General features: G+C 39.8%; 1 protein-coding gene across 3 annotated transcripts in view; it reads right to left on the bottom strand.

Annotated features, from left to right (window-relative positions):
• DCBLD1 (discoidin, CUB and LCCL domain containing 1) overlaps positions 1-26,362 on the bottom strand; it is a 66,885-nt gene that overhangs the window by 24,562 nt on the left and 15,961 nt on the right. For all 3 annotated transcript variants that reach the window (XM_005551669.4, XM_065543249.2, XM_065543248.1), the window contains exons 2-5: positions 20,578-20,790; positions 5,759-5,893; positions 4,134-4,185; positions 251-323 (exon numbers count right to left, since the gene is read on the bottom strand). In XM_005551669.4, coding sequence (XP_005551726.2) covers positions 251-323; positions 4,134-4,185; positions 5,759-5,893; positions 20,578-20,790 — 473 coding nt within the window. The remainder of the gene's footprint in view (positions 1-250; positions 324-4,133; positions 4,186-5,758; positions 5,894-20,577; positions 20,791-26,362) is intronic.

Genomic DNA, 26,362 nt, shown 5'->3' with positions numbered 1-26,362 from the left:
GGGATAATACTCTCAGATGGTAAAGGTTTGTTTTTCATTTCATTTATAATAAGCTTAGCTGGAAATGCTGGAAATAGGAATGAATGCATGGGTAACCTTGGTTTTTATACTTATTTCATTTATTCTCAGAGAAGAGAGACTCATGCATCTATCTAGAGTTTGTTTTTGACTTTACTCAGTAATTAATTTACACAGAGTAAAGCACTTACTCCTTTTAATTCATTCTCTGCCATTACCCTCAATTACTTACATCTCTATATCCATCTACCATATTCCCAGAAATGTCTCCTGCTACGTCTCTACAACCAGCTGGGCAGAATTTGCTGGAAAAAGAAAAATAAATAATTTATATTTTATTAAATTACACAACCAAAAAATATTAAACTGTACTTAAAGTTTTAAAGTACTTTCTGCCCTCCATATAATATCTTGCATTAATGGCAAATTAGAAACCTGATTTGTGAAAATACAGATTGATCTACAATGTTCATCTGAAGGCAACTTTTACACAATAATTTCTTGTTTTATATAAGGATTCATCATAAAGTCTATTAAACAATGAGCTTCCCTAATGCATTTTACTTGATTCTAAGACGTCCAATAAATATTTTTCAGAAACAGAAACATTTCTAAACATTATATATAGTATAATCTTGTTTCTATAAGAAATGTTTAAAATATGTAACAATTTTGTTTTCTATGGATAAAAAAGACAAGAATATCCCTAGATTCTGTCTGGCAGTAAGATTGTGAGGAACTTTCACTTTCCATGTTATATATACTGTAATATTGCCATTATATTAGTACAGTCTGATAGAAATATAATGGGAGCCACATATACAAATTTAAATATTCAAGTAGTCATATTTTTAAAAAGTAAAAAGAAACATGCAAAATTAATAATATATTCTATTTAATCCAGCATGTTCAAATTTTATCATTTCTACATGTAATAAACAGCAATAAACACCAGTAAGATATTTTCTCTTTTTTTGATTTAACTTCCAAAATCTGGGGTGCATTTTATACAACACACCTCAATTTGCACTCACCACAGTTCAAGAGTTCATTAGCTACCCGTGGCTAGTGGCTACCATATTAGATGGTCTGGTCCACATTAGTTATGAAATACTTTTGCAATCAGAAAAAAAGTATATATTTTAAAATTAGGATTCCGAGGCTGGCGCACTGGCCCACGCCTGTAATCTCAGCACTTTGGGAGGCCAAGGCGGGTGGATAACCTGAGGTCAGGAGTTCAAGACCAGACTGGCCAACATGGTGAAACCCCGTTTCTACTAAAAATACAGAAAAACTAGCCGGTGTGGTGGCAGATGCTTGTAATCCCAGCTGCTTGGGAGGCTGAGGCAGAAGAATCACTTGAACCTGGGAGGCGGAGTTTGCAGTGAGACCAGATCACACCACTGTACTCTAGCCTGGGGACCAAGAGCAAAACTCTGTCTCAAAAAAAAAAAAAAAAAAAAAAAAAAAAAAAAAAAAAAGGATTCAATTTACTTAACAGTCATTTTTCAAGAAACTTTCCAGAAATATGTCATAGCATGTGGTGCAGCCGAAGGGTGTCAGTGCTAGGAGCAGAGAGGCCCAGTCTCCGGCACTACCTAGCTAGCAGTGGGACCCTGATACTGCATATAATCTCTCTTAGATTGTTTCTTCATCTCTAGTCCCTTCAAGTGTCAACATATCAACAAGATATGAAGAAAGTTATAAACATCTATAAAAAACACACAAAAAGGAAGCCAAAGTATTATAAGAATGTTGTCAGCTTTGAAGATGCATGCCATGTGCCCTTACTTCTATATATATACCACTTTACATAATGTTTACTTGGTTTGTTTAAAAAGAGTATACCAGCCCAAACAGATTCCAGAACAGAAGTTGTTTTTATTTCATTTCCTCTCAGTGTCCTCTTGCTGACTTGGCAAATTATATATGTAACAAGTAATTATCAAAACTATCCAAATAAATATCCCATAATTTTTTCCCATTGACCCTTGGAGTCCCTGCATTGCAGCAGTACTCATGGAATTAAGAAATAAAAATAGTGAGAATTCCCATTATAGGGTAACAATTCCCTAGAGCCAATTCCCTTAGAATCAGCTGTATTTCAGAATTCAGAATTTCTTGGCTTCTAGAAAAGTGAAACAGTTCTAATGATGTATATGATGTAATACGCTGGTGGGGTCTGCAGACATTAATAAAAAACATTAAAATACCTGTGTCAAATGCCTTAATAGTCATATTAAATAACATATGTAAAGATTAAATGGTCTCATGTTAACCTAGTCCAATTTGGCTGTCAAACTAATTTAAGGTCACAGTAATCAACAATCACCACCAAATGAGTCACAAAAGGCTTTCAAAACTTTCTATACTTCATAATTACACATGAGCGCTTGTAGACCTGTATTAGTCACCAGGCCTTTTCTTTAATCTAAATACTACAAAATGGCTGGGCTAAAGCTGAGATGTCTGGCACCATAATGCCACCTTGTAAGCTTGGATATATTCCCTTTCTTTAGGAGAACAGGAAATGACCATTTGATACCCAGAGGCCCTATCACCAGCTGGGACTGCAGAGGTAGAGCTAGAATAGATAATATTGGCATATGTGTATACTGGATGAACAGTAACTTTAAAAGCAACATTTAATTATTGCTCATTTTCATTATTCCCCCTATTAGACTTAATATTAGTTAACACTAGAGTTGTTTCTGCACATAAAATAATCTCATTCATTAGAATGTCCAAATGTCTGAGATAGGACTATGGGCTCTTAAGCCTGACTTCCTGGCTACACTTACGAGGTATGTAGCCCTCAGCAAGTCTTAATTGGTTTGTACTTTGTTTTTTAGGATGTAACAGAACCTTCCTTGCAGACATGTTGAAATGTTCACAAGAGCTACTTACTCTGTGCTAAGTGCAGAGAGCTATACTGGGCACTAGGAAAGCACTCTAGAGAGTCACAGGTGGGGGCCATGCTTCACACCTGTAATTCCAGCACTTTGGGAAGCTGAGTCCAGAAGTCAGAGATCAGCTTGGACAATATTGAAAGACACCCATTTCTTAAAAAATTTAAAAATCAGCCAGCTATGATGGTGCACACCTGTTGTCCCAGCCACTTGGGAGGCTGAGGCAGAAGCATACTTTGAGCCCTGGAGTTTGAGGCTGTAGGGAGCTATAATTGTATCACTGCACTCCAGCCTGGGCAAGAGAGCAAGACCCTGTCTTGGAAAAAAAAAAAAAAAAGTCAAAGTTTTTGTTAGTGTTGTTGACAATGATCTCTAGACAGTAGTTCTCCACTGGGGGCGATTCTGCCCACCATGAGACATTTGGCAATGTCTGGAGACATTCTTGGTTATCACAACTAATATCTAGGACATAGAGGCCAGGGATGCTGCTAAATATCTAACAATGCGCAGGACAGCCCTGCAATATAAAGAATTATCTGACGCAAAATATCAACAGTGCCAAGGCTAAGAAATTCCGCTTTAGACTGTTTTACTTGATAGATAAGGAAATGTGCATCAAAGTGGCTAAGTAGTTTTTCAGGTTAAAGCTGGGTTGAGAATTTTCATCTTCTTATTTGCAGTAGGTTTTTCTCTAGTGGTAAAGACAAAATGCGCCTCCTCCCAAATGAAAGAATTGTAAAAGTCACTCCCAAATACCAGCCAGGAAAAAAAAATACAGTCTAGACTCAGTAATGATTCCCTGGCCCTATAGTGGAACTCAGGGGTCAGCAAACTATGGCCTGTGGACCAAATCCACCCTACTGATGTTTTTGTAAATACAGTTTTACTGAAACACAGCATGTCTGTTAGTGAATACATTGTCTATGGCTGCTTTTTTTTTGCTATAACAGCAACAGAGATTATATGAATAAATGCAACAGAGATTGTATGGCCTGGAAAACCTGAAATATTTATTATCTACCCCTTGACAGAAAATGTTTGCTGACTTCCTGCTATATAAGAAACTATTTCAAATATTCCTCATTAGTTACAACATGAATGGTTAAAAAGAGCTTTAAGTACAAATGTATCTGGTTTAATGTGAAGGAAAACAAAATGTTCAGCAATACACAACTACGGCAACACAGTTAGGATACCTATATTTACCTGTATTCTGTCTTCAAATAATGGCTAGCTCGTTCCAAACACGTTATTAAATCTGTCATAAAGATAATTGCAATAGAATGAATAAAAACTAGGACACTCATGCTGCAAAGCTTTCTTTTAAAATAAAAGAGAGTTTTGAAAAAGCATTTATTCACTACATAGTTATCAGAATTTTCCTTTTAAAAATAAATACTGAGAATCACCATCTCCAGTATTTAATGAGTTCCTTTCATTTCTTTTTTCTGCCACCAATGATAGTTTTCCAACACAATCATCTAGTAAATGATAGCAGAATCTATAGTCAACAGGAAAAAAAACAACAACGCTCTTTAGTTGCTACCCACTATATGCCTACAAAGACCGTATGTAAAATGTCCCCTGGCAGGAAGAAAACAATTTCAAAAGCCCAACATAGTTCATAGAGAAGGTTCCCACAAACATTTTAATTCAATAATTTAGCCAGTGGCATCTGGTGACAGAGAAGCAGACCTTTACCAAGAAAACCTATAGCATATAAGCTTTCATCAACCAGGACCAAGCATTTTAAAAAAGAAGGTGCTCTCTGGAGTAATTTACAGAACGAAACAAATATTCAGCAATAGAGGCTAAGATACAGTGGATCTCGATGCATTTAGATCAACATAGTATGGTTTCCAAAATATTCCACACTTACTGTAATAGTTCTTTGGGAGCAGTATATGGTAAATACTGGCCATGCAGGCATCTGCTGTGATTAGTCAGAGCTGATTGGCTAAGAGGAAAATGAATGGCACACCTCATTCCCAGAGCTCTTCTGCCAGAGAGGACTGACAGCAGAAACCTCTATGACTACAGGCAGACATGGTATGGGCTGCACAGTAATTACTCTGAAGTACAAGAGCCCAGGACAGGAGCCCATGCTTCTCTCTCTCACCAGTGTTCGTGTTTCCCTTCCCTTCTCTCCCATACAAGTTTCAGCTTTACAGTTATTACACTGTGTGACACTGACTTCCTCATCCTGCACACACTGTGCATGCCTCCTGTGCAGGTGTACTGGTGTATGTTGGGGAGGGGCTCACTGGTGAAAAGGCTTGCCTCTGAGCTAGGAAGGAGGTTGGGGGAGGGCTCCAGAGAATAGTGAGGACAGAAGATCAGGAGGGGAACACAAAGGTGTGCTACGTAAGGTTTTTAGGAAAAATGAGATGAATTCTATCCCATATAAGTCAACTGATCAATCAAACATGCTAATAAGCTTGTCCAATCCATGCCCCTTGGGTCACATGCAGCCCAGGATGGCCTTGGATGCAGCCCAACACAAATTCCTAAAGTTTCTTAAAACATAATTATAAAATTTTTTGCAATTTTTTTTTTAGCTCATCAGCTATTGTTAGTGTATTTTATGTGTGGTCCCAAGACAATTCTTCTTCTTCTAATGTGGCCCAGGGAAGCCAAAAGATTGGACACCCCTGTGCTACAACATGATTCAGTTCAGACCTAACCATTTACAAAGATACAATGTTCCTCTTCTCCCTCATATCTTAATTCTGCATCCCAGACCACAATTATGTCCAGGGATGGTGACAAGCAGCAAGAGGAATTCTTACACAGATAAGGTTTAGACATATGTGTTGATTCTTCCGTTATACCTGGATGGTCGCTGCTCGCATAGGTGAGCAAAAAACCCCGGCCAGAAATGTGGGATCCACTCTCAAAGCGGACGGTGACTTCACTTGTGTTCAACAGGAGTTCTCTGGGAACAGTCATACTTCCACAGTATGGACCTAAAAACAAAGCACACTTGTGGCACATTTCAAAATTTATACCAGCACAAATGATTAGTATATGGCATTTTTTTTTCCTTTAAAGGCCAAATTTACTAGACAATACATATGTATGATTATAATCTTTACCAACTGAAATTTAGCTTGACGCCCGGACTCATAATTTCTGACTGATTGTGAACTAAGCCAAGGGGAAAGTGACTTACTCTAGACAAGCAATAGGCTGGAACTAGTTAACTGTGAGCAACCCAAGAGATAGGTTTTGGTTTTTGTAAAAAGACAAAGGTTAAACACATTAGGTAGTAAAGAAAATTTTATTACAAAAATGTTATTTTAGGGGCCTCCTAAATTTGCTCAAATAAACTAAAAAAAAATCATTTTTTTTCAGGGAAGTTTTAAAGTTAAAAGACTTGGCAAAGCATGGTAAGAATTTTATCAACATGCAGCATACACATTGATATTTCCTTTACAGTAACTTCTGGTTAACCCCCCCAATTCATTGTGATTTATAAAACGTATACAAAAGCAGAATAACTTCTAAAGCGTTTTGAAATATTATAGTACAAATTATACAATTAAGGGTATAACGTTTCTAAAATAAGTTTCTTGAAAAGCAATAGGAACTCAATGAACTTTCAAAGGGCAAAATTACACTTGGAGCTTAAAATAACAAAAACTCTTCCTAAGACTACGCAAACTAAAGTTCAGCTTTTAAATTGTCATTTTGAAAGTAACATATGTAGGACAATCTCTATGAAACAGGGATTAGCAAACAAACTTTGAAGAGAGGTATTATTTATTAACTTCTCTCAAAACAGTATGGAAATAGCGGCAACAACAATCATGATCAAGGAAGAAGTATAAAAGATAAAGACAGCTCCAAGTCAATATGAATAAAACCTGGGTTATATTGACCAGAACCAATAGGGACAAAACTGCTTGATATGGTTTTGCTGTGTCCCCACCCAAATCTCATCTTGAATTCCCATGTGTTGTGGGAAGGACCTGGTGGGAGGTAATTGAATCATGGGGGAAGGTGTTTCACGTGCTGCTCTCACGTGCAAGCCCCAAGCTTTGGCAGCTTCCGTGTGGTGTTGAGCCTGCGGGTGCATGGAAATCAAGATTTGGGGTTTGGGAACCTCCACCTAGATTTCAGAAGACATATGGAAATGCCTGGATGCCCAGGCAGATGTTTGCTGCAGGGGCCCTCATAGAGAACCTCTGCTTGGGTAGTGCAGAAGGGAAATGTGGGGTCAGAGCCCCCATACAGAGTACCTACTGGGGCACCATCCAGTGGAGCTGTGAGAAGAGGGCCACCAGACCCCAGAATGGTAGATCTATTGCACCGGAAAAAGCTGCAGACACTCAACACCAGCCTGTGAAAGCACTGGGGAGGGAGGCTGCACCCTGCAAAGCCACAAGGGCAGAGCTGCCCAAGCATGGGAACACCTCTTGCCTCAGCGTGACCTGCATGTGAGACATGGAGTCAAAAGAGATCATTTTGGAGCTTTAAGATTTGACTGCCCCACTGAATTTCAGACTTGCATGGGGCCTGCAGCCCCTTTGTTTTGGCTAATTTATCCCATTTGGAATGGCTGTATTTACCTAATGCCAGTTCCCCCAATGTATCTAGGAAGTAACTAACTTGCTTTTGATTTTACAGGCTCATAGACAGAAGGGACTTGCCTTGTCTCAGATGAGATTTGGACTGCGGACTTTTGAGTTAATGCTGAAATGAGTTAAGACTTTGGGGGACTGTTGGGAAGGCATAATTGGTTCTGAAATATGAGGACATGAGTCTTGGGAGGGGCCAGGGTCAAAATGATATGGTTTGGGTGTCCCCACCCAAATCTCAACTTGAATTCCCACGTGTTGTGGGAGGGACTTGGCGGGAGGTAACTGAATCATGGAGGAAGGTCTTTCCCGTGCTGTTCTCACAATAGTGAATAAGTCTCATGAGATCTGATGGTTTTTAAAAAAGGAGTTCCTCTGCACAAGCTCTTTTCTCTTGTCTGCCACCAGGTGAGATGTGCCTTTTGCCTTCCACCATGATTTGAGGCTTCCCCAGCCACGTGGAACTGTAAGTTCAATTAAACCTTTCTTTTGTAAATTGCCCAGTCTCAAGTATGTCTTTATCAGCAGCATGAAAATGGACTAATACACTTGCCAAAGAGTCAGAAGATCATTACACAACTAAGCATTGCCCTCCTGGTATAAAGGATCCAATTTCTCTCTGTTCCAAGTTTCACATTCTGAAGATGTGATAGAATAAGAAAGAAACGCTATATCCTTGACCTCACATGCCAAATTTCTAGCATTTCCTATTACTAAATTATAGTGAAATCTAAATAAAAACGTTCACTTCCCTTTAGAAGCACTCATCATATCTAATTACTTACATGAGTTAATACTTTCCAATTACTCAGAATAGTACCTAGCACATAGTAAGAGTTATATAAGTGCTTATTAAATAAATGAATATATTAAAAAATAAGTAATACCTATTTTCTCTTTAGACTATGTTCCATAGTGCAAGGAACTTTTATATCCATCCCTTTATCTCCAACAGACTGTACAGTACCTGGCAGGTGACAGCCTCCCAAAAACTGTTTGAATTGAATAGAAATGCTCTTTTTACAACAGTTTCTAAAAGCCAAATTCAACTAAGAGATTCGTAAAATATTTTTAATCTTGTCACTTTGAAATACTATGCAGAAGTCAGGAAGAGAAGTGTAAAGAAGCAAGAAAAAAAATTCGTGTAATGAATAATATGGATTTTTATAAACTTTAGTCTTGCTCACAAGCACAGCAGATAGGCAATTCAGACTAAATAAGTAGAATGATAAGCATTTTTGCAAAGTTAAGGTGAGTCAGACAGCTATACTTGACTTTTCCAACTTACTCTGTTTGTTTTAGATATGTTTGAAATTCCTCTGTTCTTTGCACAGATATGAGGGGTGAAGATACTTGCTTTGTAAACCTAAGGATGAATATTATGAAGTAACTGTAACTTGTTGCTTTTAATAAGTTACAATATTTTCAAATCACATTTTTTATATTAACCCACTAATACACCCCTCCCCAAATGGTGATGATGATAGTAATCTCTCCTTACATTTCTATAGCATTCCAATGAGTTCTAATGAAAATTGTAGGTGGCCAGGTACGGTGGCTCATGCCTGTAATCCCAGCACTCTGGGAGGCCAAGGTGGGCGGAGTCAGGAGGTCAGGAGTTCAAGACCAGCCTGGTTAACATGGTGAAACCCCATCTTTACTAAAAATACAAAAAAATATTAGCCAGGCATGGTGGTGGGTGCCTGTAATCCCAGCTACTCTGGAGGCTGAAGCAGGAGAATTGCTTGAAACTGGGGGGTGGAGGTTGCAGTGAGCCACAATCCCACCACTGCAGTCTAGTTTGGGTGACAGAGCAAGACTGCATCTCAAAAAAAAAAAAAAAACCCCCACAAAACACAAACTGTAAGGTAAGCAAGTCTAAATTGATTATCAGCGAGAACTTGTTTAGATTTTTTTTTTTTTTTTTTAGATTTCAGGAAACAGTTGAAAGGAAAAGTTGCAAAAAGTATACATATTTTACACAAATAAGAGTGTATACCACCATACTAAGTTGTGCAATATATATGATTTCCTAGACCAAAAACATATAAATATAGTAGAACTCTAATTTGGTTTCATCCTCCCAGTTATGATAAGCATGTAAATATTTCTGGAAGCCGATCAAAGAAGGAAAATGTAAACACATACCCCTTTAATTACCCTTACCACACAGACATCAATCCCTTTCATATTTTTATTACTGTGCTGCAAAATTGTAACTACATTCTAGAGGGGGTAGGAGATACCCTCTCTGTATAAATATCATCGAGAGGATATTTGTTTTTCTTTTTTCTTTTTTTTTTTTTGAGACAGGGTCTTTCTCCTGTCACCCAGGTTGGAGTGCAGTGGCGTGATCACGGCTCCTCCTGGGCTCAAACAATCCTTCCACCTCAGCCTTCCAAGAAGTTGGATTACAGGTGTGTGCCACCACGTCCAGCTAATTTTTTGATTTTTTGTAGAGATGAGGTCTCACTATGTTGCCCGGGCTGGTCTCAAGTTCCTGGCCTTAAGCAATCCTCCCGTCTCAGCCTCCTCAAAGTGCTGGGAGTATAGACATGGGACACAGTGCCTGGCCTGAAGAGTTATTTTGACCATTTCATCATGATTACAAACATCAAAATAGTGAGTTTTAATTCAGGGTGGGGGACAGGAGTTGAATACTGGCTGTAGTATTGCCTAGGGCAAAACATCCAAATTATTGCCTGCCTCAAGGTCTGACAGATGAAAATTCCTTTTCATAGACTAGAAGTTAACAATTACATTCCTAGAGTTAAAAGGCAAGAGAGAAAAATGGAAAAATATGGTAGCAGTGAGGGGAAAAATAATTAATGGGAAACCACGGAAAGATCCTGGGAGTCTGTCCTAAGCAATGTCCTCAGTGTTCCGCCAGACTCCTTTAAGGATTCTCTCTCGTCTTCTGAAAAGAAAATCTTTCTCCACTCACCCCTGCCCACGCGATATACTTCACTGTTGGTCCTCTCCAAAGGTCTCCTGACTTTTAAAAAGGATCTACACCTATATTTAAATATTTACAAAGACAGTTTCATTGGAAATCCACATGAGAGCTCGGTGACTTCTAACTTTGATTGTGGTTATATTCTTGGGCTCAGGCAGTGTTTAGATTGGCAAACGTACTTCAGTTCAGTCAGACTGAAATCCAACCCCTCCCTAAAAATAGGACGCACAATTTTGCATGGATGTTTGCTTCAGAACCAGCAGTGCTATGTGTTTTATAGCACTTGGACTTGCCATCTAACTTCCTACATTCTCTCACTTCTATCTATCTGTCTGCATGGCAGGTTCCATCTTACTTTGCAGTCACAAATTCCCATCACACTGGGGCACAGCAGTTAATCAAGTAGGCAGAAAAATCAGGAAAAAAGAAAAACTTTTATCTTTTGTGGAATGTAACTGGCGGCGCTGTATTGTGGGAAGAACTATCAGAGATACCAAATGGAACAGCCCTGTGGCATTTGGCACCGGACATGAGACTTCAGCAGACAATGGGCTGATTCCTTGGACAAAGGGAATAAAGGGCCAGGAACTATAGGAATTGCCTTCTTTGAGCACAGTAGGCCAGTTCCTCTCAGCACATTCCCTGTTTGGGGCTACTATTTCATTAGCAGCTGCAAGGGAAACCCTTTATCTTTCCATGTGTGAATAAAAGAAAGCTGTCCTACAAGGAAGAATAAACTGTCTGCTACAAGCCAAGTCTGAAATCCTCTTGATTCTCTGGCAATCGGACAGTCTGTACAACAATGTATAGTACTTCTCTATTCTCCTGGACTGTGTGCCTAAAACTCTGGACATTACAAGGCAATGATGGTTTGGTTAAAAACTGTTCCAAGTCACTTCAGATGAGTATAAGGCTTTTATCTTAAAACTGATAAAACTAAATTACTGTTTTATCTATAGAAGAGACATGTTTAAAGAACAGTATGTATGCCATTAGAGAAATAAAGAAACCTCTTTCTCTTAGTAGTATTATTTCTGATTTTTTTTTTTTAACCAACATACTGTCAGTGGTAAAAACCACCGAGAGAGCAAATAAAAACCTACTCCTGAAAGATCTGTCATAAATCAACACCACCACCACCACAAAACCTCCAGAAAACCCTCGTTAACATTCTGGAGCATCATCTGACGCACACAATTCTTTCTTACGACAGATAAGAACATGCTTGATTGACCTAAGTGACCCTCCCTGGTAGTACATGTGGGTGGAGCCAGCCACATGGAATATTTGGCAGCCAGGAAAGTGGTATTCCTAGTGGCCCAGATCTGTGCTCAGAGGCGTGCTGATAAAAGAGTCTCCAGAAATGCTGAAGCTGCAAACACCACTAGATTTGTGTCCATTTTCGATGTGTTTCTCTGATGCCGTCAAATCGCAGATTTGTCCTTGCTTGCTAATTGCAGTAGGGTCATTGTACAAAATTACAGAATTGTCAAGGCCATTTTCTTTGAAAAGGAGAGAAATTAGCATAAAAAAGGGATATTCCTGGACTGTGCCATTAAAACCATAGTCACGTAACAGTAAGTGGTATCCCTGGAGAATTTTGGTCTCTCATTCCCACACAAAAATCAGTGACAGATGATAAATGAACCAGGCGGCTTCTGAGACAAAGGTGCGGCTTTCCTTGGGGCTACAGGACCCAGGTCAAGAAGTGTGTCAACGCAGGGAGTTCACTACCCACTTAAGCCATTACTTCTCTCCCAATGAAAGATGGCAATTACTGAAACTGAATCACAGTGAGTCTCCAGGGAAGTATTTATGGGGAAAGAGGATGAGGAACCCAATAGTTTTTTCTCCTTGAGGCTTATGGTTGTGTTAAAAAATACCTAGAGTAAAGCATTCTGGTTGATATAACGTTTTATATGTTCAAGATTCTTTCTGAATTCTATCTTGGCATAAAAGGCAAAACAAAACAAAGAAAAAGCAGTCCCTCTCAATAATTTCCACCAAAGTAGCCTCAACCATAGAGGAGGACGCACTTCTAGGGTGTTTGCAGCCCAAAACAACTCTCTGTGAGCTGGAAATTTCTTTGAAGTCTATTTGTTTTATCTTTAAAAGCCATAAACATTTTTCATTCTACTTCATAATATGTCTCAGAGACATATAAACCATTTGTAAAACCGAGACTGTCAATCTTGGGCTTTTCCCTCCTTGGGATTTAAAAAACTTCAACAGATAAGATGTAATGAGTCGATCTTACTGCAATATGTCAGATAGGTATCATTCTAAAAAATGGCATGCAGAAACCTGTTGTGATTAGGAGTCTAAACACTTAGTATTATTTCCAACTATTCCTATTTCTCTCATTGCTAGTGTACCACAAACATTAACAGCTGACTTCACATCATTGTACTTGTAAGTCACTGACAAAGCTTAAAAAAATAGTGATTGGAAGTGGAAGTACAGAAAATGGAGGAGAACAGTTTTTGAACTTCCTGGTACAAATCATGATGCAGAACACAACCAATTTAACTGACTACAATTAGGATCCTATAGTAAAGAGTTTCTTTCTGTCACTGCCACCATGCCTCCTCTTAGCATTTTGACTAAGAAACATTTTTTGAACTTTAAACTTATACTGGAACTCTATGTAAGTGATTTCTCAGACTCCCACTTTATTCTCTGGATACTCCTGTGGGGAGGCCTGGAGAAGTTTCCATTTCTTCCAGCAAGTGACGAACAAGAACTACAACTCAGGTCTTCTTAGGCACAAGCCGCAGATCGGATGGCTTTCAACACAAACACTGGGCTGGGCGCGGTGGCTCAAGCCTGTAATCCCAGCACTTTGGGAGGCCGAGACAGGTGGATCATGAGGTCAGGGGATCGAGACCATCCTGGCTAACACGGTGAAACCCTCTCTCTACTAAAAGAAATACAAAAAACCAGCCGGGCGAGGTGGCGGGCGCCTGTAGTCCCAGCTACTCGGGAGGCTGAGGCAGGAGAATGGCATAAACCCAGGAGGCGGAGCTTGCAGTGAGCTGAGATCCGGCCACCACACTCCAGCCTGGGCGACAGAGCGAGACTCCGTCTCAATAAAAAAAAAAAAAAAAAACCAAAAAACACAAACACTGAATCGGATGGTGCAGTGCTTAAGAGCAGGGCCTCTGGGCATTTGAGCAGACTTGAATCCCAGGTCCCACTAAGTGATCTTATAAGCATGTTAGTTGGCCTTTTTTGAGCTTCAGTTTCCTTATGTGTAAAGGTTGGCAACAGGACCTGTCGCACAGGGCTGTTATAAGGGTTAAATGAGTTAGTAACACTAAGGTACTAAGCCCAGTGCATTGCACATAGTTGAATGCTCACTCACAGGCACCTTCCATATCATTACCTGGTCTTTTCCTCATAATAAGCATAGTTTTAAAATTTTATGTAAACCAAAGCTTTCTTTAAATGCAGAGGGAATGTTTATAGAGGAATTTTAGTGTAAATTTCCCTACAGTGTGAATACTGACACTCCAATTTATCTTTTGTAAAAACCCAGATTTTTAAATATGTTTGCCAAAATCAAGCTACTTATAATCTCAGTCCTTGAACACTGACTGAGCAACTGCAATTGTAAGACTATGATAAATAATAGGTGAATAAAACAGGATGAATAAAATGTAATTCCTGGCTCAGGGCACCCTATATCTGACAGAGAAGCTACAATAATTATCCCAACCCGAAACTGATGCTCTACTGAAACTTTAGAAAGAGAACATAAGCACAGAAAAGGGACAAACTGATGAACATCAGAAAAGGTTCTAAGGCAGACAGCTCTGAATTTGAAACTTGAAGGGTTTACTTTTACATGTGTGTGTGGGTGTGTGTGCGGGGGGGTGTGTGTATTAGAAGGGACAGAAAAAGCAGGAAAAGAAGAAAGAGGGGGACATGGAAGGAATAACATCAACGACTGTAAAAATGTACTAGGCCATGAAACTGTATGATGCATTTGGGAAACGGCATGGAGATGAAGGACTCAGAAATGAGGCTAGAAATGAGAGTGAAGAAGAAAGCAAGACAATGCGTCAACGCTAAGCTAGCAAGTTTCTACAGACGGTGGGGCACAATTAACAATTTTTGAAATAAGGAAAGAAATTATTGCAACTGTATTTAATTACACAACATTAAATGGCCCAGAAGGAATTGAGACTGGTGAAAGCAGAGAGGAGAAAAATCAAGAGGTCCTTCAATGAGAAAAAGATGCAAAGACATACACTGGCAGTGGCAGTGAAGTAAATAAAATAGCCAAACTGAATATACTGTTGCTTGGAGAATATGTGTTCTCTGTTCATCTCATGAGACTGTAGAAAATCTGTTTATGGAGCTAGTTCTGGCTCAGTGAACCCTTGCCACCAGCTTGGCATGATTTGGGCAAACTCTGGGATTACCAGGAATCCACCAGGAGGAGTAGGGTAGGGTGTGCTGCTGGAGCTCAGCCTCTATTTTGTGAACAGAGTGCTCAGGGTATTATGAGGGGAGCAAGGGGCATCTTAGACAAACAATAAACAGTATGCAAGACAACTAAGGAGGAGGAAGAAGAAGAGGGGGCTGGGAAGAGGGAGAGGAAGAGTAAAGTAGAGGGGCAGAGGATAGGGGAGGAGGAGGAGGAATAATAATGCCTAACATTTACTAAGTGCTTACTATGTACCAGGTATCGTTCTTTAAAGTCATATATAAGTATGCCAGTCAACTATGTGTGGTAGATACTATTATTTTGCCCATTTTATTTTGAGACAGTATCTCCGTCTGTCACTCAGGTTGGAGTGTAGTGGCACGATCATGGCTCACTGTAGCCTGGATCGCCTGAATTCAAGTGATCCTCTTGCCTCAACCTCCCAAGTAGCTGGGACTACGGGCATGCACCACCATGCCTAGCTAATCTTTGTATTTTTCGTAGAGACAGGGGATTGCCATGTTGTCCAGCCTAGCCTCAAACTCCTAAGCTCAAGTGATTCGTCCGCCTCAGCCTCTCAAAGTGCTGAGATTACAGGCATGAGACGTCGCACCTGGCCTGCTCATTTTAAATATGTGGGAATAGAGACACAGAAAGGTTAAATAATTTGCTCAAGGTCAAGCAATTTAGAAACAAGCAGTAAAGGCCAGGCGTGGTGGCTCACACCTGTGAGTAGGCAGGAATTTGAGGCAAGGGAGTCCAATTACAGAGTTTGTGCTCTTAAACACAAGTGTAATATCGAGGCAGCAACAAAAATTTCAATCCATTTTCAAGGCCAGCCTGGTTTTATTGATCCACACTGATCCAGGTGGGAAAGTCTAGAGTCTCCATCAGAACAAGCTCCTTTGAGACCCTGAGATGCCTATGAAGACTGGCCAGTGTCTGGTTCCTGCCAAGACTGCTCCAACAGCTCTTCAGGCAGTCCCCGAACCACCCCAAACTCCATCCAGTGTGGAGGTCACCTTTCAGGGGGAAACTCAGACTCAACCTTCTTGAAAGATCAGGAAAACAGAAATGACCTCCTCTGAGGTCCCTACCGGCAGTGGGGGCAAAAACAAACCTCTGAGCGAATATTCCAGTCTAAGTCCATTCTAGTCAGTAAGACTAGAAATGGAATTTACCCAGAGGGGAAGTCAAGGTTACAAGCTCACTAAAGGGCTGTAAAATTAAGAGTAGTATCTTCAGTATGAATGCAAAGCCTTCCCTCTTCAGTCTTCTAAATAAATACAACATTATATATTTAATATTTTAAATCTGTGTATATTAGTGTGACACTGAATCAGCAGCTATTTTTCCTCAAAGTTTAAGATATTTCAGTGTTTTATATAACTAACCTTCTGTTATTTTACCACATATATGTAAAATGAGGGAGGGGGGAACTGAGAACAGGACCAAGGCAGTCATCTTAAATGTCTTATACAATATGTTTAAATTTAAAGAGATGTTCTTTAATAAACTACTTGTCTGAATCTTCAAATTCCAGGTTTCAAAGTGTGTTCAATCCTAGAACAGCCTGGGTAGGCTACCTTAATCAACTTTCTATTATCTTATGTGCCCAGATTTCTCCAAAATTGTCTTCTACGAAAAGGCAACACCTTATATTTGAGTCCTTTCAAAGTTTCATATTACATGGGCCTCTTTGAAGAACAAAGAACTCCTCCAGGAAGACACTTCAGGTTGAAATAACCTAAAAATCAATGCAGTTTTGATTGAAAAAAGAAGAGTCATTTAATCAAATAGTCAAGAGGGAAGCAAAGAAATTTAATGCAGATTTAGTTCTCATTCTTGAAGGGACACATGACCTCATAATTTCTAATGTTAGAAACTGTCATAAGCAAGCCTTTTAAAGATTTCTTTAAAAAGTAGTAGTATTATGTCTGCCCAGAATACATAATCTGAATTCAATCACGAGGAAACATCAAACCAACTGAACTGACAGACATTCTGTAAAATAACTGGTCAGTATTCTCAAAAGATAAAGGAAGACTGAGAAGTCAGGACAAGTAACTGCTTTATGATCCTGAATTGGACCACAGACTGGAAAACGGATATTAGCATTTTTTCAAAGGGAGTCTCAGTTACTTTGGTCTGTTAAACAAAAACCTAGAATTCCCCTAGCTATAGTGAAAATGATGTCTACTAAGAAAAGCATGATACTTCTTAAAGATTTTTTTTGTTTTGTTTTGGCCAGCATAATATTAATAGCACACATATCTTAGTGTCTTAATTCAGTCATAGGCATACAAGTACATTCTTCTAATGGATTCTTGAATCTGAAAGATCAGCCGTAATCATATGACAAACAGAAGAAGAATAATCCCATTTTGTCTGTATTAGGAAACAGTGAGATCAAGTGCATATTTTGCTAGATTACTGCGAAAGTTGTTGTGGGTGTTTACACTTGTTTACAACGCATTTTTGCTAGCAAGAATGTGAATTATCAAAATACCCAAAGTATATAAACCAAATATTTAAAACAAAATTGACATGGTGGGGAACCATTAAACATTAACTGCATAATGATGAACACTATACAACTTTAGCATATTCACAATGGTTAGTGTCATCACAAGTATGTCCACTCTTGGCAGAGCTTGCAAACATTAATGCCAGGAAACATTATTCTTTTTCAAAACACTCCACATTCAAATTCTGATAGTTTTAAGTTTTAAAATCCTTTGGCAGTGGGTTTTAACAATTAGTTGGTTAATAAAAAATATCGGGCAGGATAAACTCAAACGATGCTGCTGTTTCTGCCACACATATAATCATTAGAAGCCATCATATTTTGGAATTAAAGGTGGTATTCCATAACACGCCTTCTCTCCCTGCCGAATTTCAGCAGGCATTCCCCTCTCTCACTGGTTCAGGCAATATAGCTCTAGATCCTTGGGAGTCTGCAAGGGCACTAGGGCCCTGCTTCCGCAGCCATGCCAGATCCTGTGGCCACATCAGCTTGCAGAGGTGCCTCCCACCCTTCCACGCTTCCAGGAAGCTGGGCAACAGCTGCACAGGAATGTCCACTCTCTGAGCGCCAGCCACTGAAAGACAAAGCACTTCTGTCTCCTCCTCCTTCTGCATTCCTGGAGGATGTTCAAACAGACCAGGGGTTTATTTAACTAAGTTAAAATACAGGTCGGGTTAGTGTTTTTGGTCACCGGAAATCTTTAAAGTAGCCACAAAAGAGAGCAATTCTGAGCATCATTACATAGTTTATCTTAAGCACATCCTCAATCAAAAATACTACTGACTTCTTGTGTTTTAGACGAAATTGCCGCATAGTGTAATAATGGGCTAGTCCACCCGGGAAGGATGATAGTGCAATGTGGTTTTTTGGTGATGGTGAAACCAGGAGACAACAGCAGTGGGAGTAGGTGTCTTGCAGCCACAGAGACACAGATATAAATCTCTCTTTCACCCCAGTTGTACACTCTTGGGATCTTGGGCATGTTAACCTAATCACACTGTGCCTCAGTTTCCCTATCTGTGGAAGGCATTGATTATTTACCTTGGAAGGTGGATTAGGGGATTCTAGACAATATATGTAAGAGCCAAGCAGGTGCCTGGCATACAATAGGCACTGAATATATTTATTTCTATAATGAGTATACATTTTATTTCCAAAAGACAAACATTCAATTTATACAGAAAAAAATTCAAGGAGAAAAATTACTTGGCTTTATTGCTATGAATGAATTGCAATTCACTATTCATTTTCTAGTGACGCATCTAAGCTTGAAAGCTCAAGAATCTAGAAATGAGGAGGCAGATCATGATCACCTTGCAAGCTAGCTTGAGATATGTAGTTAATTCCATTATTTTCTGTCTTTTTTCTCTTATAATAGAGAGATGGGGGTCTCACCATGTTGCCCAGGCTAGATTGCTTGAACTCCTGAGCTCAAGCGATCATTCCTCCTAGGCCTCCCAGTGTTAGGATTACAGGCATAAGCCACCGCCCCTGACCTTTTCTGCCTTTGTGTATATTTATGAATATACCTCAAAGATGATGGAGGAAACTCCCTGGTGTGGGAAAGCCACATCCATTCTCCACATCCTGCTTTGGGAGGATTTGCTTCCCTTAGTTGCTCTCACTTCAGCCTCTGACGTGACAGTCTTATGCAACAGAATGATTCCTCCACTGTTATGTCAGCAGGTGGAATGAAATGCTCATCTTCCGGGCAAGGCAGATGCTTCCCCAAAGAGACCCGTGTGGAAAAGCTGCTTCCGGCCCTGCAGCACTTTGCATCACTTTTCACACTGCATCTCTGACACTCACCCCCTCCTCAAAATCTGAAAGAAACCTCCTGGCTATTGAGGGACTCCCTGACAAATGCCTCCATAAGTTAACACACATTAGATTACCAGAGGTAATGGAACAATAAGTGTTCCCAGGGGCCTTCAGCATCCCTGGAAGTGTCATCCTGCCCATTTGAGTCAAACTACAGTTAAAAAGTTACCAACAATTATATGGAAATTACCATCTTGACTCTGTCGGAGTAACTCAACCATCATTAAACAGACAATGTTCCTAGGGATTAAAAAACGATCTTAGATCTTTTTATCCCATGGGAGCTGGTTTAGATCTCTGAATCGTCACAAGGCTTGTCTGGGCTTCTGAACTGTAGGAAGAGGCAGCAGGAGTGAGGAAGCAACTCTGAGTGCAAAGGTCAAGACAGGTGAGAAAGCTGTGAGTGTTTGAGAAATTATCAGTAGAGCTAGCAGGCAGACAGGATTTTACCTAAAACGTGTATCATTTTTAAAGTTGTGTGCACAGAGAATTTCACAAAATCTCTATACTCAAAAGAATGTATGTAAGATTTTGTTATCGTTTTCAAACTGCCCAATTTCCTTGGGCTTAGGATCAAAGGGTCATTGTGACTGCGATTTCAGGTTCCAGAGGGCTAACAGCACATCTCACAGCACAAAGCACTAAATTTCAAAGGCTACTCAGGAAACTGAGCTTTGCACTTGCCGTTTTCTTCCCCAGAAACTCTGAACCCAGTCATACCTAAACAGTCCATTCCCTTACCTCGTTTTGGGTCTCTGCTCAAATGTCCACTTACTGATGATGCCTCCCTACCATCCCATTGGAAGTGGCACAAAAACAAAGGCAGGCTCTACATCACCTTTGGATGCCTTAGTTTTCGTTATTCCTTTTCTTTCTCACCATCTTTCATACTACAGATATATTTGCTTATTTTCTACCTTCCTCTCCCCGCAGATGCAAGTTTCATAAAGGAACTTTGTTTTTTCACTGTTACATTCCAGTTCCTGACAGAGTACCCGAAACATAGTCACTCTTCTATTCAATAAATATTTGTCAAATGAATAACGAACTGTAGATGGTTTACCAAATGTCACGTATCTCCAATTCTCTCCCCAGCAGCACTGACACTCACTCAAAGGTTCTGAGACACACACAAGGTTCACATCTCCTTAGATGTCTTTTGCTGTTTCAGCTTAGGAAGTAAATGTATTCTTCTAAGTTCCCCCCAAGAGCTTACACAAGCAAGTTTCTCTTCTAATCTTCTCGGGATATACTGTTCATTAACAAACCACTTGCCCTTCTCTGCAAATATCGAAAATTTTGATGCTCAGAGAAACCCCGGTCTCTTTTCTTACCATATTGATCTGAAGAGCTGGTGAAGAGAAGATAGTCAGAAGCACAGGTCTGGGATTCGATATCCAAATCTCCCAACCTCAGAATCAGTCTTTTCCCCTTTGGTACTGTAATTGTCTTTTCGCAAACAGTGTGATTGGGGTAGGTCCCGGGATAATTCTTAGATGTCATTGTACCACTATCCTGATAAGTCACTAGGTGTCCACAGCCATCACCTGGTAAAGAAAAAAAGGCGGGGGGGAATAAAAGAAGAAAAGGTAATTAATTCTTACTGAGGACTGAGAGTCCAATACAATCTCCAAGCTACGTATTTTATTGTTTTGGGGGAGAAGGAAAACCAAAAAACAAAAAAGAAGATTGAATTATTAAACAATATCTATTGTTATTTCATCTCTTGTTTTCCAGTTTTATCTTCTTGTTGATCAAAATGTTTCACATATTAGAATGGAAAGCCCTTAGGAAACAAATCATTTAATCATTATTTTTTTCTAATAATCTATTCACCCATCCAAACTTGCTCAGCAGGCCTTGCATGCATTTGCCAAGCCACTCCCAAAGTCGATGTCATATAATAATTCACAATGGAGAAAAAATATTATTCACTGTAGAAGGTGGTTGTGCTGATTAAATGAGATAAAGTACAGAAAATGCTCCTGTCAGAATCTGAGGCTTAAGCTGACATAATTCGGTTTAGCTGCAAGTTATTTAGCTGGGGGCTGGGCCTAATAATCATTTTAAATGTATGTCGTAGTTAATGACAGTCACAGATTCTAAGGTTCCTCATAGACTTGGGATGTACAATCAGAAAATGTCAAGGATCTACTCTGTTGAGTGCTTTTCATAACCAGACATGGTGTTAAAAGCTGGGAACACAAAAGCAGCACTTGTTACCTCATAGAACTCAGAGTAAAATGGCAAATAGTCACACATTCAGATAACTATAATTCTAGGTGCTATGTGTTATATACATCAGGGGTCTAAACAAAATGCAAAGGAGAGAGGCAAGAAAGAATGTTTCAGCAAATTACCAGCATTTCATCAAAACAAGAAATTATCTGAAGACTTTTCTGAATAGGGAAGTTCACCTATTAACCTACAAGTTGTTCTAGTTGATTAAAGTGATCAAGTCGATCACACAACTATCTAAGGACACGCACAACTAGATGGGCTGCAAGGAGAATGAGCATACGCTGCATTTAGGTTGCAAAATGCCTGTGGTTAGTATAGCTTCATGTTTCAAAGCAAAAATTTCTGGTCTCAGCTGGAGGGAGAGAGGCAGAAAGCTGCTGAAGTAGGAACTCTCAAAGGTAGTAAAATAAGACCTCTCCGTCCCAAAGTCTCTGAAGGAGAAGCCTCAACTTGGGTATACTGGGAATCTGAGGACTTCAAAGCAGCCTTCTTCCCTCTCAGCATCTTCCCCAGTTAGAGTTGGATTCACCTGGAGTCTTCCTTTATTCCACTTCCTTCTTGCCTTGAGGTGTCGGGGCCAAATGGTAATAGAGGTTTATCAAAAAAAAAAAAAAAAATTAACAACTCCAGAATCTACGTCATCTCAACAGCCAAGGCCTAGGGAAAGGATCTACCCATTATCCAGAAACTCCCACAAGATTCCTGGCAGCCCCTGAAAGGGGGCTGAATTGGGGAAGTAGAGTTGGCTTTAATGGACCAATGGGTTAAGGAGTGCCGGGGGGGAAATTTAGACAGCCAAGATAAAACTACTATGAAGCCCTGAGATCTAGGAAGAATTAGTGAAATTTACATAGTAGGCAACAAGGACACATAGAATTTTTGGAGTAGGAAGATAACAAAAGAGGTATTAGAAAAAGATGATCAACCTGGCTGGACAATGCTACAGGAACTACAATGGGGACAGAATCTGGATGAGCAGTAGGCGGGCTAGCAACGGGGGTGGCTGGAACAGGAAGGAAGGGAACAGAAGACAGGGAAATTCTTGAGACAAAATCAACAGACTCAGGTTTTGGGGAATTATAGTGGGAAGGACAAGAGAAGAAAAAACACCAAGGCCTTGTTCAGTTCAGAAATGATTGGAACACTGAGGCCAATATAAACAGCAAAAAGAGTCCAGAGAGGGAGCAGGTTTAGGGATAAAGGTTGTAAGTCTGGTTAAGTTTGAGGTGACAGCTAAATTCCTTGGGCTCCCTGGCAGTTGGTAAACATAAAATTGCCAAGAATTAAATGAAAATGATACTAGAGAGAAGCATACTGTGCAGGAGCACACAGTGCACAGGGCTTTGATTTAAAATTTGAATTATTTGTTGGCTTTAAAGGAATTTAATAAAAAATACAATTTATAGTTTCTCTTTAAAACTGAAGGACAAACTGTGAGTGGTGGCTCATGCCTGTAATCCCAGCATTTTGGGAGGCCAAGGTGGGCGAATCACCGGAAGTCAGGAGTTCGAAACCAGCCTGGCCAACGTGGTGAAACCCTGTGTCTACTAAAAATACAAAAATTAGCCAGGCGTGGTAGTGCGAGCCTTCCCAGCTACTTGGGAAGCTGAGGCTGGAGAATCGCTTGAACCCAGGAGGCAGAGGTTGCAGTGAGCTGAGATCATGCCACTGCACTCCAGCCTGGGTGACAGAGTGGGATTCCATCTCAACAACAACAACAAAAACTGAAAGACGTGGCAACCACATGATCGGGCATTCTCACAGGGCTAGTGATACAGTGGCTGTCCCTTAAAAGAAGCCAAACACCTTAGTTCTTCACCAGGTCCTTGTTACTTCTATTACCTGCCCTACCTTTGTAAGCATGTATTTTGGGCACCCCCATAAAGCAATCCTAGGGTAATTAGTACAAACAAATATGCATCTAAATATAAACACAACACAACCTCTCCAGGCCACCAAGAAATCTCTTGGTCAAATATTTAAATGTCACTTTTCTTAGGACTATGAGATTCTCCGCTCATAAAAGAAGAGAAAAACTTTTTTTCCCAGAAAACACAGTTAAATAAAATAAGGAGCAATTATATGAATCAACCTACATGTGACTATCATATTCTAAATTTTATTTTTTTAAAGTAACGTGTCAGCAAAGGAAAATCTTAGGGTGTCACTTTTTTCTTTGAGATGGAGTCTCGCTCTGTCGCCCAGGCTGGAGCACAGTGGCAGGATCTCAGCTCACTGCAACCTCTGCCTCCTGGGTTCAAGCCATTCTCCTGCCTCAGCCTCCTGAGTAGCTGGGATTACAGGCGCCCGCCACCACGCCGGACTAATTTTTTGTATTTTTAGTAGAGACGGGGTTTCACTGTGTTAGCCAGGATGGTCTCGATCTCCTGACCTTGTGATCCGCCCACCTCGGCCTCCCAAAGTGCTGGGATTACAGGTGTGAGCCACTGCACCCAGCCAGGGTATCACTTTTATTCAGCCCTGTAATTATATTTCTCTTCCACCACTTCCACTCTAAGGCCCAAGAGGAAACTTCTTTACCCAGCAATGCTGGCACAATGCAGGCAAGTTCAAATCGCCAACATTTCCATCGTTACTTTGCCTGGGGATCTGTACTTCTTTGGGAAAATGTCTCTCTCCCATTAACTATCAGAACAAAACCCCATGAGTCTTTGTTCTGCCAAAGACCTGAATCGCAAAATAAGTGCTGAGTCCTAATTTATTAAAAAGCAAACTGTCATCAGAAGTTCTAATATCACTCTAACCTATGAAGTAGACTATGGAGTTTTCTGTGGCAAGACTAATATAATAAGTTTATTCCATGGGTATCAACCACATCAGGAATTTCCCAGTTTGGGTGATTTCAAACGATTAGGTAGAAAGACGCCAAAGGGGAAAATGAAAAACTGCTAGGGAGACAAAATGCCTACAATGTCATGTGTTGAAGAAGGGAGATGCATACACATGAAAACCAATAGAGAAGCATTATTTATTTACTTTTGAGATGGATTTTCGCTCTTGTTGCCCAGGCTGGAGTGCAATGGTGCAATCTCATCTCACCGCAACCTCCACCTCCTGGGTTCAAGTGATTCTCCTGCCTCAGCCTCCTGAGTAGCTGGGATTACAGGCACGCAGCACCGTGCCCAGCTGATTATATTTTTAGTAGAGATGAGGAGAAGCATTATTCTTATGACCTCATTCTGACACTTAGGTAGCCTACCTCTCATAGCCTGACTCTCTAATTGATAATAACTGACAAAGATGACAAAAGTTACTTAAAAATCTATTTGTTTATCTTCTTTGTCTTATGTATCAATGTCAGTATCCTGGTTGCGATATGGTATTGTAGTTTGCAAAGATGTTATAATTGAGGGAAACTGGGTAAAAGGTATACAATATCTCTCTGTGTTAGTTCTTCCAATTGCATGGGATCTACAATGATCTGAAAATAAAAAGGCTAATTAAAGAATTGAAAAAAGAATGTAAATCAAGTTTGTCTGGCTGGGGATGGAAGTGAGGAGGCTTTTACTTTTCCTATTTTATACTCTTTGTATTTTGTTATCCTGTATGCTTTTTCTTTTTTCTTTTTTTTTTTTTTTTTGAGACAGGGTCTCATTCTGTTACCCAGGCTGGAATGCAGTGGCACAATCACTGCTCCCTGCACCCTCGACCTCTGGGGCTCAAGCAATCTTCCCACTTCAGCCTTCCAAGTAGCTGGAACTACAGGCGCACACCACACCCAGCTGATTGTTTTTTTTTTGGTAGAGACAGGGGCTACACTATGCTGCCCAGGCTGGTCTGGAACTCCTAGGCTCAAGCGATCCTCTCGCCTTGGCCTCCCAAAATGCTGGGATTACAGGTGTGTGCCACTGCACCTGGCCTAAATTTTTTTAAATTAAAGCATTTAAACAGATCTGCAATAAAAAGATCTCTATGAAATACAGTTGACCTAGTTTCTTCAGGATTGAATTAAATGAAGAGGCACACATAAAGAAGTGTGTTTATTTTAGATTTAAAAGACACTTATGTGCCATAACAATTAAGTGAGACTTGCTTGAATCCTGATTTGAAAAACCAACCTTATAAAATCTTTTAAATAGATAATTGGGATATTAAATAATTTCAGATAATTATTAATTTTATTAGGTGAGATAGTAGTATTGAGGCTACATAAGAAAATGCCATTTTTTTTGAGCGATGCCTACTGACATATGTAGGGCTGAAATGACATAAGGTCTGGGATTTGCCTTAAAACACCTGGAAAAAAAGGGGAGAAGCAGAATAAATGAAAAAATATGGAGAAATGTTGACGGTTGCTATAGCTGAATGATGAGGGCTCACGGTTCTAAGAATATTAAAATTAAAAATTAAAAGAAATATTAAATTAAAATATTAAAAATTAAAAGAAATAAAGATCCATCTTTAAGGGAAAAAAATAAAACCACAGTCTTATGACTAAACTCCAAGTAGGGTTGTGGGCAGTGACACAGTAAAGTGCCACCTATCTAACATCAAAATAGGGGGAACGGGCAATGAAAAGGGGAGGAGGAAGTTTTGCCATAAGGAATCTGACCACTCTTCAAAGTGGCTACTACACAATGTTTATCTGTTCCTTCCTTTCGACTGTAATTTCTTGCCAAAGCACATGATGACTAAACTAAGTATCATTTCCTCCTCTTCTAGACTGAAAGCTCCTCTCAACTATAGAATACTTCCAGGGTGGTCTCTCTGTAATGGGCCTAAATCCTGGTGTCTGTTTGGAGCCACAGCTGGTTTGTGACACTGACCACCACTTCCTCAAAACAATGTACAAGAATAAAACTGATGTATGAAGCTTAGATTCTGGAAAAAGGTGCAAGTATTCATGAATATTTTAGA

The sequence above is a fragment of the Macaca fascicularis genome, chromosome 4, assembly GCF_037993035.2.
Source record: "Macaca fascicularis isolate 582-1 chromosome 4, T2T-MFA8v1.1".
Lineage (NCBI taxonomy): Eukaryota > Metazoa > Chordata > Mammalia > Primates > Cercopithecidae > Macaca > Macaca fascicularis.
The sequence above is the reverse complement of the archived record's forward strand: the minus strand, read 5'-3'. Positions and strand labels throughout refer to the sequence as shown.